Here is a 14,517-nt window from a genome sequence, read left to right on the forward strand (position 1 = left end):
GAGTAACAACTTTGCTGCGTGACACGAATGTCGAGCATCGAGGCACTTATAAAATGTCCTGGCATGTGATCAGCGGGTGCCTGCAACATAATGATGATGATGACGGGCATGATGACGATGGCAAGGTGACGAGGACGTGGCCAGTTCCCCAAAAAGGGTTTTTTTCAGGTCGGGGTTATTTACTTGATAAATTATCCTTAGGTGATTCCATGCGTTGAAAACGAAGAAAAGTATATATTAGAAAGGCCCTACCTCAGTATAAATATTAATTACTTATTGAAAGGGTTTAAAGCCTAAAGGAATATGTGCATTTATTTTCTTATATTTTGTTTTAAAATTATCCTTTCCCGCTTTATGAGGCTTCTAAAATGCAATAACCTCGCCACTGTTTAACCTGGCCAACACCCCAGTCTGTTCCATTTGTCAGGAAGGCCAAAACCCATCAGGAAGGACTTAACTCCTCAGCCAAGAAGATGTTGACAAATTCTTTATCGTTTGGCATACACTTTCCGCTGATATTTATACAGAGGGCAGAGCAGAAAGGACTCTCCACAGCCACCTTGTAGGTAGATGCTGTTGTTATTGCCGTTTGTTAACCCATCATCAACAATCGTGACAAAAGGCTCAAATCTGTCACATTCAAAACACGTGAGCGAACATCATTTATTTTGTGGGCTTCCCCATTTCGAGGATACGCTTGTAAATGTTTTTATTTCCCAGTGACTAGGTCCCCACCTGGCGGTGCGTGTGTGTTTATTTTGGCACCACCAGTATTAGAGGGGGTGCGTGGCAAACGCAATCGGAATTCACAAATTTCGAATTTGAAATACAATTTTTTATTTGCCTGCCACTTTTTTATGCCACCACAAACAAATTGGCATGCAAAATGAATTATTTTGCACTGAAGCCTTAATAATCTGTAACACATTTTCGATATATGGTAGACTAAAGGAAAGTCAAAATATGTGCATGGTTCGATTGGCAACTGCCTTTGGGCTAAATCAGTGGCCAATATACAGTTTCCTGAATATGCAAATGGACAAAATGCCCGAAACCATTGGCCAGCTTAGAACAAAGGACACTTCCATTAAGGTAAACGGCACTATTGCCTGGCAAACTATCCAAATTGTTGGGTATTATTTTTAATAAGTTACGGCAATCCGGCTAAAACAGCCCAGTGTCGCCTTGATCTTTGTGCCCAAAAGTGCTTACTTACGATACACTCTAAGCCACTTAACGTGAGTCAGCAAAGCGAATCTCATTAACAGGCTTTAATTTTGAAAACACACTTAAGTACGAGGCGTCCCCATGCCACTCGGTTACCAGCCAACCCGTCCTGCCTGCCACCCGCTTACCAATCTCCAACTCGGCCAAGTCGACAACTCGACAAGCTGGCTGGCAACCCTCATCAGGAATATGGAAGGACAACGAGTGCAGAGCAGTACAGAGACAGGACGAGCCCGGCGAGCTCATCATCCTCTCCGTTCTGCTCCGCCCGCCTCCATTTAGTAGTCTACTTAACTCGTCTAAGGATACTCGTGGCAGAAGCAGCCAAAGCAGGCAAAGCGGCACAAGCAGATCTGGAGCAACAGCTTGAGCAGCCGTTTGAGTTTCCTTTCCAATTGAAGGCAAAAGGCACAAGGACGAGTGGTGGCGATGGCATCTGCTTGGCCAACTCCCTGCCACTCCACTTGGTTAATGACGCGGGACTCACACAGGTACTGTCCAAACTACCTTTTACACTTGAAAAAAAAACGTTGATTTTGGAATTTGTAAAGGAAAATGAAACATATAAAGAGAAAGAAATATAAAGATAGTAAATATTAAACAAATTTGATAGTTATTTTGGGTAAGCTTTGGAAACCTTTACTACATGAGTACTTTCCACCATTGTTAGCCTTTCCTTTATTACAATATTGTACAATTTTAAAGTCTTAAGAATTTTTCTCCGTGCACAACATCCCGCACACTATCTGTGCAAAAGTCCGCAATCTGCTGGTAGTGACAGCGCACAAAGAGGGAAAGTCTTTTGCCATAACAGCAATTAATTGGCCAAGTGCCTGACAGTAAATAAAGAGTTTCTTTTTATATTTCGCCAGCACAAAGGTTTTCCCTTCGAAACGGTGCTCAACTTGATGCCAAGATGTTGAAATGCTGGGATGCTGAGATGCTCAGATGCTGAGTTGCCTTTTTGTTTAGCCCCTTTTCAAATGAGCAATTACCCGGCGAAATTGAGCTCTGAATTTAAAATGTACTTTCGAGGGCATCGGTATAAGAAGCGTATAAATACCTCAAAGGCTCGCACTCGGATTCCGAGAAATGCCTTAAAGCCCCTGGGCGGCCTCCATGGTCTAATCTAATCATTGTCACGTATGCGCTCTGGGCACAATATTTGTTTTATTTCAGGAAATTAATCATAAACACATGCAGAGCGGTGAACTGCATTCGACAGTCTGTCGTGGACCCTCGAATTTTTTTACTTTTTTTGGAAGTCCCGCCCCGGACCACCACTCGCAAAATTCGCAATGAAAATTTCAATTTATTTTAGCCTGCGGCTGCAACATTTTCAGTCTTCGTCGGGGCATGACGCCACGGCAGTCTTTAATTTCCGCCCGGCCTTGGTGTCGAGCCCTGGCCCCTGCAAAGCAAATATAAATAATAAATCCCTATATACAGATAATTATTTTGCTTATCAAAAATGCCCAGAATGCTAGCTCGTGTGTAAAAATTAATATAGAAAATGGTCAAAGAGTCCCCCACCGCCGACCGGAAAGCCAAATCAAAATATCAAAAAAAAAAAAGGCAAATTTCAACAAAATGAAAAAGTCGGAAAGAAAAAACATTTTCAAAGTTGGGGCAACAACAATCGGAAAATAGCCCAGCTGGAGGATGGGGCAGGAGGCCTATAGTGGGTGTGGCCACTAAAAGCCCACTTAAGTGGCAGGCCAGCTGTCAGCACTGACCCACCCGCATGAGGTCGAAGGTCAAGCTCGAGTCGCAGCGCCCCAGTGCTGCTTGCCTTTTGTCTTAGCCACTCGCAAACTTTTCGCTGCATAAACAGCATCAAATGGCTAGACTTTAACGTTTTCCCAAACGCATCCACTTAAAACGCTCCTCCAGCGGCTACTTTGATGTTTTATTTTCCTTCAAGTTCAGCGTGTTTTCTTTTTTTTACTTTCTGAGGTCACGGGCTTTGATGGAAATGAGTTGAAGTGCCAGCTCTATAGCTGCCTGGAAGTAGATAGGTTAAAGAAAGAGCTACATTAAATTGTTGCTTGATAGTAGAATCAAAGTATTCCAAGTTAATATCCATTTAAGCAGCCATTCCCTTTGTTTCTTGAAATATTTATCCAAGGAATCCTGCATTTTCCTGACCATTTCTCTAGAGCCCTGAAAAAGCAATGACAACTCAGCTGGTGCTTATCCACGGAGGCCTTGAATGCTCCTCCCGTCCATTCCGCCCCCTGCATATTTATACAATTCCGGTTAAGTACTCGGCCCGGTTGCCAGGAGTAATTAGGGCAGTCGGAGGCACTAGATCGGAGCTGAATGGGCCAGGCCAAGTGTCTTCAAGTGCCCTGACGATGTGGTCGGTCGACAGCTGCTTATCGGTCAGTCATCGGCCAGCGTTATAATCCGTATATTGCCACACATTCGCTCCAGGCCAAGGAGAGCCCGGCTGGGGAGGGGGTGGAAATTTAATAAACGTGTAATGACCTTATGCAAACTAATTTCATTGGTCGTGTGTTTGCTGTTTAAATGAATTTCCATTGTTCGTCTGCTGATAATTTACAGTCCAGGCCCCTTGCGCCGCCAATCTGGCCTTAATTTCAAGACAATTGAATTGCTTGGGCCTAATTAGAACATGAACTCTCATCGAGACGGGTATTATTGATATGAAAGGCACGCCAGGCGAATCGCATAAATTGTTTCGACCCACCTGAAGGATTATCTATCACCCGTTGCCAAGGCGGCGGCCTAATCGGAAGCCCAGGACCCAATCAGACTGTCTCAATTGCATCCGACACATTAGCAAACAATTCCGAGCGATTTTCTCTATCCTCCTCCTGGGCCATCTATATTTGGATAATTTCAATATTTGCTTAGCGAGTTTATATTTTCGAGTATCCTTGCGTTTAAGGATAATCACATACAGTACATCAGGACGCCTGTAACAGCAATGTTAGTCCTCCGAGTCCTTAAACCGCCTGTACTGTTCCCAATTTCACATAACATGCGTCCTCGGGGGTGTTTCAGACTGTTGTGGAACTTAATGGTAGCAGGGGTAAGATACGCTGTTAGTTGCGAAGGGGTGGTTTTTATAGGACATTTAGAGCATAACAGAGCTCTGTGATATTTTAGGAAAAAACCAATGTTAAAGAAATGCTAGAAAACGATAGAAAAGCAAAAAAAATTCTTGACCAAACGAGGCACCAAGAAAATTACTATACAGTTATCGATATTTTGCTGAACACATTGTGTTAGATATAAGATAAAGATATTTTCGTAATTTAAATAAATGAATAAGTACAGAAGAAAAGAAAAACTGCAAACAAATATTTTAGCTAGCTGCCTGAGTAAATTAGATAAAAAATATAAAAAAAAAATATAAAAAATAAAAACTCATTTAATAAAAATAAAATATTTTTATAAGAAACCATTGGTCACATTTTTGTACTTCACAAAGCACTGAAGCATCTTGCTTTCAAGAAATTACATAAATTTAGAGGAATTTTAATAATATTTAAGACTAGTATCAAATAAAACAAAAACTTCTTGGCGAGGTAAAATAAGGGTGACAAACCCGCAAGTCACGCTTAAAATATCTGATATTTTAAGCATTATATTAGATTTAAACTACACATTAGAAACTATTATTTTACGACACGTGTCTGAGTTTTTAGTTTTTCTTGGACGTCAAGACAAGGCATGGGCACCAATATATTTTTTTTAGCAATGGATTTTATGCTTTGTTTATGGTTTTATTGATTTTGTTGTATTTATTGATTTGAATTTCAATAATGGAAGCGGTCATTCAGAAAATATAATTAATAAAATGTTTGTTAAATGTAACATTAACAAGTCCAGATCGTCCACATTGGGATTATTTCATTCATTTCCTTCTTGACGTCACTGACTTTTGATATATATTATAACATATCGAAATAAGAAGGCGCAAATTTTAATAATTAAATATTTATAGGTGTGATTCTTTTCGAGTCGAGTTTTGGGTCTAATTTTAGTGGGGAAATTTACATATTGTATTAGGCCTAAAATGGTCCAACTGGTGAACGAAAACGAAACCCAAACCAGACATTTCACATTAACATTGACTTTGATGATTATGTTTCAAACACGTTTGTCTAGTTTGGCCCGCATTGAATAAACTCAGGGAGTCTTCCATCTATAAAAGCGCTTACACGAACTTCGATCAGTACCATTCGTCGCGAACTGTTCGAGATCCACAGATCAACACAAAACACAAAAATCACCATGAAATTCTTGATTGTCTTCGTTGCCCTCTTCGCCCTGGCCCTGGCCGCCCCCGCTGAAAAGGAAGTTACGGTCCTCAGGTCGGAGTCTGATGTCGGACCTCAGAGCTTCAAATACACGTAAGATAAAAGGGATTGTCCAGGGAGGACAATTACATACAAATAGGACAAATACTTATTACCTGCGTTTTTTCAATTAGCTATGAGACCAGCGATGGTTCGGCAGCTCAGGCTGCGGGAGAGCTGAAGAACGCTGGTTCCGAGAATGAGGCCATCGTCGTCAAGGGTTCCTTCTCCTTCGTGGCTGACGATGGTCAGACTTACACCGTGAACTACATCGCCGATGAGAACGGATTCCAGCCCCAGGGAGCTCATCTGCCCGTTGCCCCCGAGGCCTAAACTCAGTCGCTTCCAACCAGAGCAACTGTAGTCTCTCCGTCAATTCTTCAAAATCCCTTGTTATTTCCCCCATCTTTCCTGAAATCGATGTAACATTTCGATTGAAAGAAAAAATGTCCTAAGTCAAAGAAAATAGTTTGTTGAATATATAAAAAATGAATAAGTAATTCTTCAATGTGTTTTATTGTAAAAAAGGCGCTTACTCTTATATAATTATTCATGCTTACGTTCTGAAATAGCTTATATTTAAAAGATAATAAAACCTTTAAAGTTTCGCATTTTACAAATGCGATCCATGGTGGTATAAAAAATCATTAATAACTAATTATTCAATCATAAAAATTGTTACTTTTTCAGTGTTATCCTTATCCCTATCCTTATGAGCCTCGTTCTTTCATATTGCCCTGTTTATTTCACGGATCAAAAGTCGAGAAAACCCAGCAACTTTGCATTTGCGTGCACGGTGGCCAGAAGTATTGATATTGTGTGTTCTTAACACCAATTTGTGAGGGCTAGTTGATCCTCTATGGATCTATTTAACCGAGGGCACCAAGCTAGATGCGAATATAAAGTCGGGCGAACATCCTCCGCAGAATGCTCCAAATATTATCCGGTTTCGCAATTTATTCAATTTTTATTGCGCCTATGTTGGATATGCATACATATATTGGATTTATTTGTCACAAAAATGAATATCACATATTTTGAGCGTGTTCGCCGCGAATTATTGCTATTTTACCTCGTCAAGAGGTTTTTTATTTAATTTTATTTATTTATACTTAACCTTCAAATCCTATCATTTCTTCCAATAATATTGAATATGTAGTTAATATTCTTTTAATAGTAAGTTTTATAGTTTTAAGGTCAATTCAATCAACTTAAGAAAATTCATGGAGATTTAAAGAGCATCTTATGTATGTTCTTACACGCACACATTCTTGATACCCCACGTCGTCAAAATTATTTCTTTTACTTTGAAGTAAGTAGCTTCAAAATCATTTACCAAGGACAACATAAAACAGTCAACATTAACTACAGTCTCAAACATGAATATATTAAATCCAATCCCATAAGAAAACCAAAATCATGCGATGAACGATGCGATGAAATTGGCAATGCCCGCAATTCAATTGTGCGACATAATTGGAATATTAAATGTTTACAAAATGCAATATACAAATATCGTTGAGCGGTGGCTGGGATGGTGACATCGGGACAGCAGGAGGCCGTTGAGGGGCACCGGTAACATGGCTACAATTTGCACTTAAATGCACACGCAATGGGCATAAATCAAATAACAATAATACCAACAATAGGTACCAAGCCCCGCTGGGGCGTGGCAGGGAGCTGGGGCTTCATAGAGAGACAATACCGACAATGCTCTTCGGAGGCCTCCTGTGTGCTGTTTAGTGGCCTGTTCGAATGATTTGCATTTGAAACAATGACAGTATTTTGATACGGATGCCTCCTGTTTCTGATTAAAACGTGCATTATGGACATGGCCCGTGGAGTGTGAATTGAGTGACCAATAATGTAGAATGGATCCGAATTGTTTCCCGCGTGCCCGTCGATAGTTGTTTTCATTTTGATTGTTGGCCAGGGATCCATCCCACTCCGCCGATTTCCACCACTTCAGCTTCCTAACATTGGTTTTCCGCCAGGAGTTGACATAGTTTGGCCACCAACATCGATTGGCTGTTGCGGCAAGGTAAATACTTGCCACCAAAAATTAATTTCAGCTGCAAAGTGTTCAAAGACTGTATGGGTTATGAAATATAGAAAGTCATAATGAACAGGCCCCGCCCACCATCTGGAGGAGCAGCAGGCAGGCGGCACCACATGTGCAGCTGACAAAAGCAAAAAGATAAATTCCCGAAACCCGAAAACGGAGCCAAGAAAATTGTTTGCACTCAAAACATAAATAAAACGAATCTGTATGTGTGGAAAAAATGCCCTGGCCTGGTCTTAGTTTTCCGAGTACGGATATTTTATGAATTTTATACGCTCCTCGAACTGCCTTGGTCAACACTGAGGGGCAATAGTCCCCCATCCTGGCAAGAGTGTGTTTATTTTGGACTCGAGATTTCCAAACAGTCCAGTTTTTGTCGCATCGCTCCGGGGGGCGTCTAAATATCTTGGCGGAATCGGAAAGTAGATACTTGAATTTTTGGAATGCGTCCTTTTGCTTTGGCAAGTGCATATACGCAGTTTGTTCCTCTTTTGGTTAAATTCCAATAATAATTAATTATGGGCGAGCGGTCCTTGTTGGCGGCTGGTTGTCCTGTCAACCGTGGGACATGCTGCGATTCCGGTAATTGAGGCTTAAATAATCAATTCGGTATTCACTCAATTATTGAGCCCTTCATTATACACACCCTCCAAAGCGAATTAACGCTTTAAACTGACCCATTGCCGGGAGAGTGGATGGACCGACCCACCACATCCTATACACACACACACACACAAACGAGTATCCTTGCCCAAGTATGTGCTCACCCCCCTCGACTTTATCCTGCCGGCCACTCAATGCTTAATGAGCAACAAATGTAATTTATTTATGTACGAGCCAGTCGGAGCCTTGGTCCTGCGCACACCGCAAAATGCTTCAAGTTTTCAGCACAATTACCATAAGCACACATAGAAGGGGATGGGGATGGGGATGGCCAAGCCAGAGGAAAGAGATGGCTGGCACGGGCCGAGAAAGAGAGAGGGCGATAAATTGCTGGCCACTTTTAGCTGAGCGTCCTCGATTGCCGTGGCCGACCAGCCGGCCAGAAGCAAAAGTGTTGATATTTATGGATCATTTGCATACGAGACTCTCGATTCCCCAGCATTCGTATGTGGCAACAATGGCCCAAATAGCAAACCGAAAAAATTATGACAAAAAGAAAGCACTGCCAACTGGCGAGCCAGTAAAGCATTTGCTGCCACTTCCGCACAAATACAAACACAGCCCGAACACACACACTCGCACACAGACACACACCACTTACCAAAAAGGAGCAGGATGCTGGAGCTGCTTTTGAAAGTTGTCCAGTTGCGGTAAACATAAATTCTCGTTGACACGTTAATATTGTTCCCTTTTGGTTTTGTGTGTGTGAGATGTATGTATATGTATATTCCCCCTCAATTTTCCCGACTTTTCCAGCTTGGCATTACGGCTACCACACTGCAGACTGCAGCTACTGCCACTGCTACTGCTTCTGAAAATGTCCAACAAAAGCTTAAAAACATTTAAAAAGGATTTATAGACATTTGGGGAATATGCTACGAGGCAGCCAGCATTCAAAGCAACCCATACAATTCCCATCCAGGACTCAGGACCAGGACTGAGGACCCAGGATCACAAGCACACACACACCAACACACTGTAATACACACACATAAACGACTGCAGAAAAGTCATTTAGCCAGTCAGTTGGCCGAAAACAATAACAATTTTCAAGCTCAAAATCTAATTCATGATTTCATTACCAGAGGGCTAAGGGATGAAGGGCTGAGGACAGAAAGCTAAGGAGTGGCCAGAAAATCATTTCCTGTTTAGCACTCCATGCCGAGGTAATTGGCCACGCCCACGTCCAAAACCAAGACCCAAAAACTCAAGACTCAATGTAGTTGTCTTTTTTACGGCATCGACGATAACAATTGAAAGTGTCACTATCGATGAAATGAAAAGCCATTAGAGGAAATTACCCAACTTGACTTTGACTTTGCTCGCTCCGCCGTTAAATGGCACATTAACGACATAGAGGAAAAAATTTAGTAGCTTACGGCTTGCGGATTGGATGTCCCTAGGAAAACAAAGGCCAAATTGTCTATGAAGTCATCAAAGTGCCTGCTAATCACATTGGCCGGCGTTGCTCATACGCACCGTAAGCCGAAACCAAACCGAAGAACTTGAAACTGGAAACGAAGCTGAAGCTGAAGCTGCCTGATGTTGAGGTCTTTTTCTACGGCAGCTCGCTTTGATTCAGTGTAAATTGAATTGGCTTTTGAGGTAGGCCATTAAATTTGATTACAGCTCTGGGTGTGTCTAAGGGAAAATGGCTCGGAAACTCCGAACCTGAGTACAGATACGGTGGCAAAATTCTATTTTATTTTATTTATGCAACACACAGAAACAAGCGATGATGTGAGCCATAGAAAATCCGGCACCTTTGAGCAATCATATCCAGCAGCTGGTGGTTGGGAGCTGGTATCAGTTAGCTGGTAGCTGGTAGACAGTTATTATTTGTTTTCGACCATGTTGAGTCGGATTATGCATTCAAACAATTCCATTTCATGCATCTGACTGGGCAAATTGTCAAGCTGACATGACAGCCAGATTGGAATTTCAAAAAGTGCCAGCATTTAAAAAGAATTTGTGTATAAAATTTATACACGTCTCCGGCCACCAACGAGTGGTGCATAAAATATTCAAAATCTAATTTCCAGCCTGCCACGCCTCATCGTAAGGGGAGTCAAATTCGGAGTGAGAGTCGGAGGCAGGAAGTCGGAAGTTTTTCCACTCATTGCCGTTGGTAATTTTTATAAGCTTTTCAACGGAGCCAAATGCTAAAATCGCTGTCCGCTCAAATCGCATTGCTGTCAGCCGCTGTGACAAACCGAAAACAAAAATGTAAGAAATAAAACAAATGTGTATATATATAGAGATATATGCGCAGGACAAAATGTCAGTGGAAGGCCATTTAGGAGCGCGAGCTGTAAACTGAGCAAGATTTATGTCGAGACAACAATAACAGGCAGGCATTCGGAATATTTTCAACTTGAAATGGTTAGGCCGGAAAATGGCTCGCAAATGCAAATCAAAGTTGGCCAATCCACCTGCGAAAGAACCATCCGGCCGTTTTGAAATGGCAATGACACTGCCCATCATACCTAGTCTGGCCAACATAGAATCCCCATTAAGCCTGAACCAGAAAGCTAACTGACATCCAAGTACTCTGCAGGATGTTCGAACGAAAGATCCATAAGGCTGCCATAAGGAATTTTTAAATCAATAGCCATGTGTTAAGTTGTGAAAATATGAAAACCCACTCACTGCATATTAAAAGCCATTCCATTCTCTTCCGACCAAAAAAAGTTGTTTGTCTCGTCCATTGTCTTGGCTCTTCTGTCTGTTGTTTTCTGCATATGTGCAGGGGAACCACTTAAGTGGTTTGCTCTTATGAATCCCTCCTTCTTTGTATGCCAAATGGTACTTGGAAAAAAGTTGCCTCAACCACTTCCTCCGGTGGCCTGTTTTCCCGCTCGCTTCTCCGCCTCCTTCCAGGTTTAATTGAATTGCGAAAATATGCCACAGAGTAATAAAACACAATGCACTCCAGAGTGACCAGATGGCTTTTAGTTTCCAAAGTGTGACCGAGCCGGCAAAGCCCACAAATTTATCACTCCTGGATTGATTTGTGGATATATTAAGAAAACAAGAGCTGATTTCTTTTAATAGGGAACATATGCCACATGGTGATGAAAGACAATCCACTCCAGCGTGGCTAGTCGACGTCAGTTTCCAAAGTGTGACCAAATTGATCGTAATTCTGACAGATTCCAACGTTCTGGATTGATTTGTGGATACATTATGACGAAAAGAGCAGTGAAACCCAAGTGAACTTGCTGCGACATATTTTCTATTGTTAAAGTTAGGTAGTTCCCTCGCTCTCTGAACGATTTTGTGCTCCTTTTTTTGCATTTTCCACCCTCAGCCATGTTCTACTTTTTGGCTTTTCGCAAAGCAGAGCTCCTTTCATGGCTTCGTATCCCGGCTGCTTCTTCTCCACTTTTTTGACATAAATTTGAAACTTTTTCAGTTTTTATTGTTGGCAGACTTGTTGGCAGTAATGGATTTCGAATAGAGTTACTCATGGGTGAAATGCCTCATACTTTCCGGGTATTAGCAAATCTGCTAAAATGTTGGGACTTGGGGCTCGTATTAATATGTGTGACTCCTGCAGGCTCTGCTCCTGCATTCCTTGAATTTCGCGCATTGTTTTGTTTTGTTTTGGACTCAGGTTAGGCTTTGCATTGCCTCTACCATCCTCCAAGGCGGCAGTGCACTAAAAGCTTCAAGTTATTTGTTGCATGCCCTTCGCTAATGCACATTTTATTGAAATAAATTCCGTGCCCGAGGCTCATGGCTCACGGACTCACGGCTCTTGGGTTTCGGCCTGGTCCGCTGCTGATCCACTGGCACTTTGGTGTTTTGTGGCTGCTTTTAGCTGATTTTATGGCCCTAAAAGGCGCCCGCAGTGGCCCTGGCGTTGATTTGCTGCTGCCTGCGGTCGCGGCTGCCCCGGGGCCAGTTTATAGCCGTGGCCAAGCTCCCAGTTCTTAGGTTTCCCAGTTCCTAGCACCCCTCCGCTCCCGGCGGCTTTGAGCCGCTTAAGGCGCTCACAGCCCACGGTGCGCCACTTAAGAATGCAAATGATATTTACGTTTGCTCACTTCTTGCCGGCTGCTGCTGCCCCTGGTGCTGGTGGGGCTCCTGTTTTTGCTGCAGCTCCTGAACCTCCTGCAGCTCTGCTCCTGCTCCTTCTCCAGTCACGCCTCCTGCTTAAGTGCAAAGTCAAACGACGCCCAAAGTATGCAAGGCGTGCGAATATCAGTGAGCCAGGGTGCCGCCGAGGCCAGCTTGGCCTGCATTTTTAATTACACTGGGCAAATCGGGAAAGATAAATGCACTCGAAGAAAATAATCAAACAAATTTTACGTAAAAAGTAATTAGGGTTTGAAATCCCAACGATCTTTGCACAAGAAGAGGTGGACAATAGAATCAAGTTTCACTAATCACTTTATTTTCCTGCTTTATCAGATATTTACATGAATTATATTAATATTAAATATTATACAAATTATTTTCATATTATATATATTAAATAGATGTAAGTATAATTTTTAAGAATGTTTAAAAATATATTTATAATTATATGATATAACCACAAATCAATCCAGCGATGCAAACCTTGGCTTTCTGATTGTCTTGGTTACGCTTTTGAAACTAAAAGGTCTACATGAATTTTTGTAATCATTTTATTTTTAATGAATAATACAAACATGATAATTAAAAATAGTCCGAAGAAATAAATTGTATATCTATGTTTCCAACAAACCAAAATAAAGTATATGCACTTAATTTTGTTTGCCCTTTTACAGGTAAATTATATTTATATGTCAGGGGTAAATTGAAAATCCCCATAAAGAAATATGTATAAATGGATAAAAAATTGACAAAGGCCAACAACCTCTTCGAAAGGTTCATGCTACAAAATATGACATCTTTTTAGAAAAAATGATTGCATTTTTTGTCAAGTGTCCTCTTGGCTTCAAAACTCATTCCGGCCTGAAGAGCCGACTCTTTGTTTTTTGGAAATCTCCATCCGTGCGAGTATAACCAAAAACCGATAGGTATGATGCAGCAATTGCGGCTTGGCGTGGCCTGGCGTTAGTGGGTGCCGGAACATGGCCATATATCTCCACGTCTATATGGGCCACACTTCCGCCAGCAGAACGCCAAGTTGGCGCATTTTAATGGCTTCGTCTTGGCAAGGGGCTGCATTTCAGTGTCATGCTGGCATTTAATTTCACTCACTGCAAAAATGTTTTATGTCCTGGCCAAACACTTGGGCCTGCCGAAGGAGAAAGCAGCGAGCGCTTTATGCACCGCACGACAATTTAGCAGCTGCTGCTGTTTTGCATTTCGTTCTCCCTCCATTTGCTCTTGTGTACATTTTTTGCCCCATTTCTTCCCTTAGTTACTCTGTTTTTCTTTAGGTTTTTCCTTATTTTTTTCGGCTGCCAGCTGGCAAAGTGAAAGTGAATAACGACGACAAACACACGAAAAAGCAGCGCACGGGTGAAAATTTTATATGCACACTTCGCACCTTGCGTCCCTGTATGTGAGCCTGGAGTGTGTGGAAATTCGCTACTTTAAATGTTGGCGGCCAAAGGGTGCACGGATGGATGGATGCCGACGGCCAGGAGGGGCACCAACGGGTTAACAGGGTGAGAGGTGGGAGTGGTGAGCGGTGAGCGGCGAGTGGTGAGCTGTGAACGCGTAGCTTTGAAGGGTTAGGAGCCAGAGGTGAGGGTTTCCAGGCAAAGTGGGCCAAGAGCCGCCAAAGTGTTGCAAAATCACAGCACAAAAGAATTCAATCAGCAGTGCTTAGCTGGGCCCCAGCCACAACAACCCCAAAGGTTCTCTTAAGTAGAGATGGCAAAAATAAGACTTTAATGGGGTTTTTAAATCAGATATTTTTCAGGTATTTCAGATATCTTCAGATATTTTTTAGAAATTTATTAAAGTAATATTGATCCTTATAGATATTTAAATTATTTAATATATAAATTAAATCAAAGTAGAATTCAAGTATTTTCAATATTTTACCATAGAACAAGTTTTTTTTTTATATTTTTGTTAGTTTTAATTTATTGAAAATTACCACGAAATATTGTGTATTTCTAAACATACTTTGTATAGCTTCCTTGTACTAAGTTAAAGTAGAATGTAACTTCAAGCTCTTTTTTCTTAAAGACCTCTCTCCAATGGACTATGTTTTTAAGTCCTTTTCCTTTAAATATAATAGTTGAAAAGCCTTAAAAATCCCCCTTATTGTTTTCTTTTTCGTGATAG

At 41.6% G+C, this 14,517-nt stretch overlaps 1 protein-coding gene and 1 long non-coding RNA gene across 2 annotated transcripts; one reads left to right on the forward strand and one right to left on the reverse strand.

The window, feature by feature from the left end:
• The first annotated feature begins 5,424 nt into the window (after window positions 1-5,424).
• LOC108124215 (larval cuticle protein 65Ag1-like) lies at window positions 5,425-6,058 on the forward strand. Its single transcript, XM_017239800.3, has 2 exons — window positions 5,425-5,612; window positions 5,693-6,058. The coding sequence occupies exons 1-2, from the start codon at window positions 5,494-5,496 to the stop codon at window positions 5,889-5,891; spliced, it is 318 nt and encodes a 105-aa protein (XP_017095289.2). The 5' UTR covers window positions 5,425-5,493; the 3' UTR covers window positions 5,892-6,058.
• A 4,414-nt stretch (window positions 6,059-10,472) lies between these two features.
• Window positions 10,473-11,392, reverse strand: LOC138926459 (uncharacterized). The gene is made up of 2 exons (XR_011442997.1): window positions 10,933-11,392; window positions 10,473-10,866 (listed from the first exon to the last, which is right to left on the reverse strand). It is a non-coding gene; the product is annotated as an uncharacterized lncRNA (long non-coding RNA).
• Window positions 11,393-14,517: the final 3,125 nt, after the last annotated feature.

Source organism: Drosophila bipectinata, chromosome 3L (assembly GCF_030179905.1).
Source record: "Drosophila bipectinata strain 14024-0381.07 chromosome 3L, DbipHiC1v2, whole genome shotgun sequence".
In the NCBI taxonomy this organism is placed as follows: Eukaryota; Metazoa; Arthropoda; class Insecta; order Diptera; family Drosophilidae; genus Drosophila; species Drosophila bipectinata.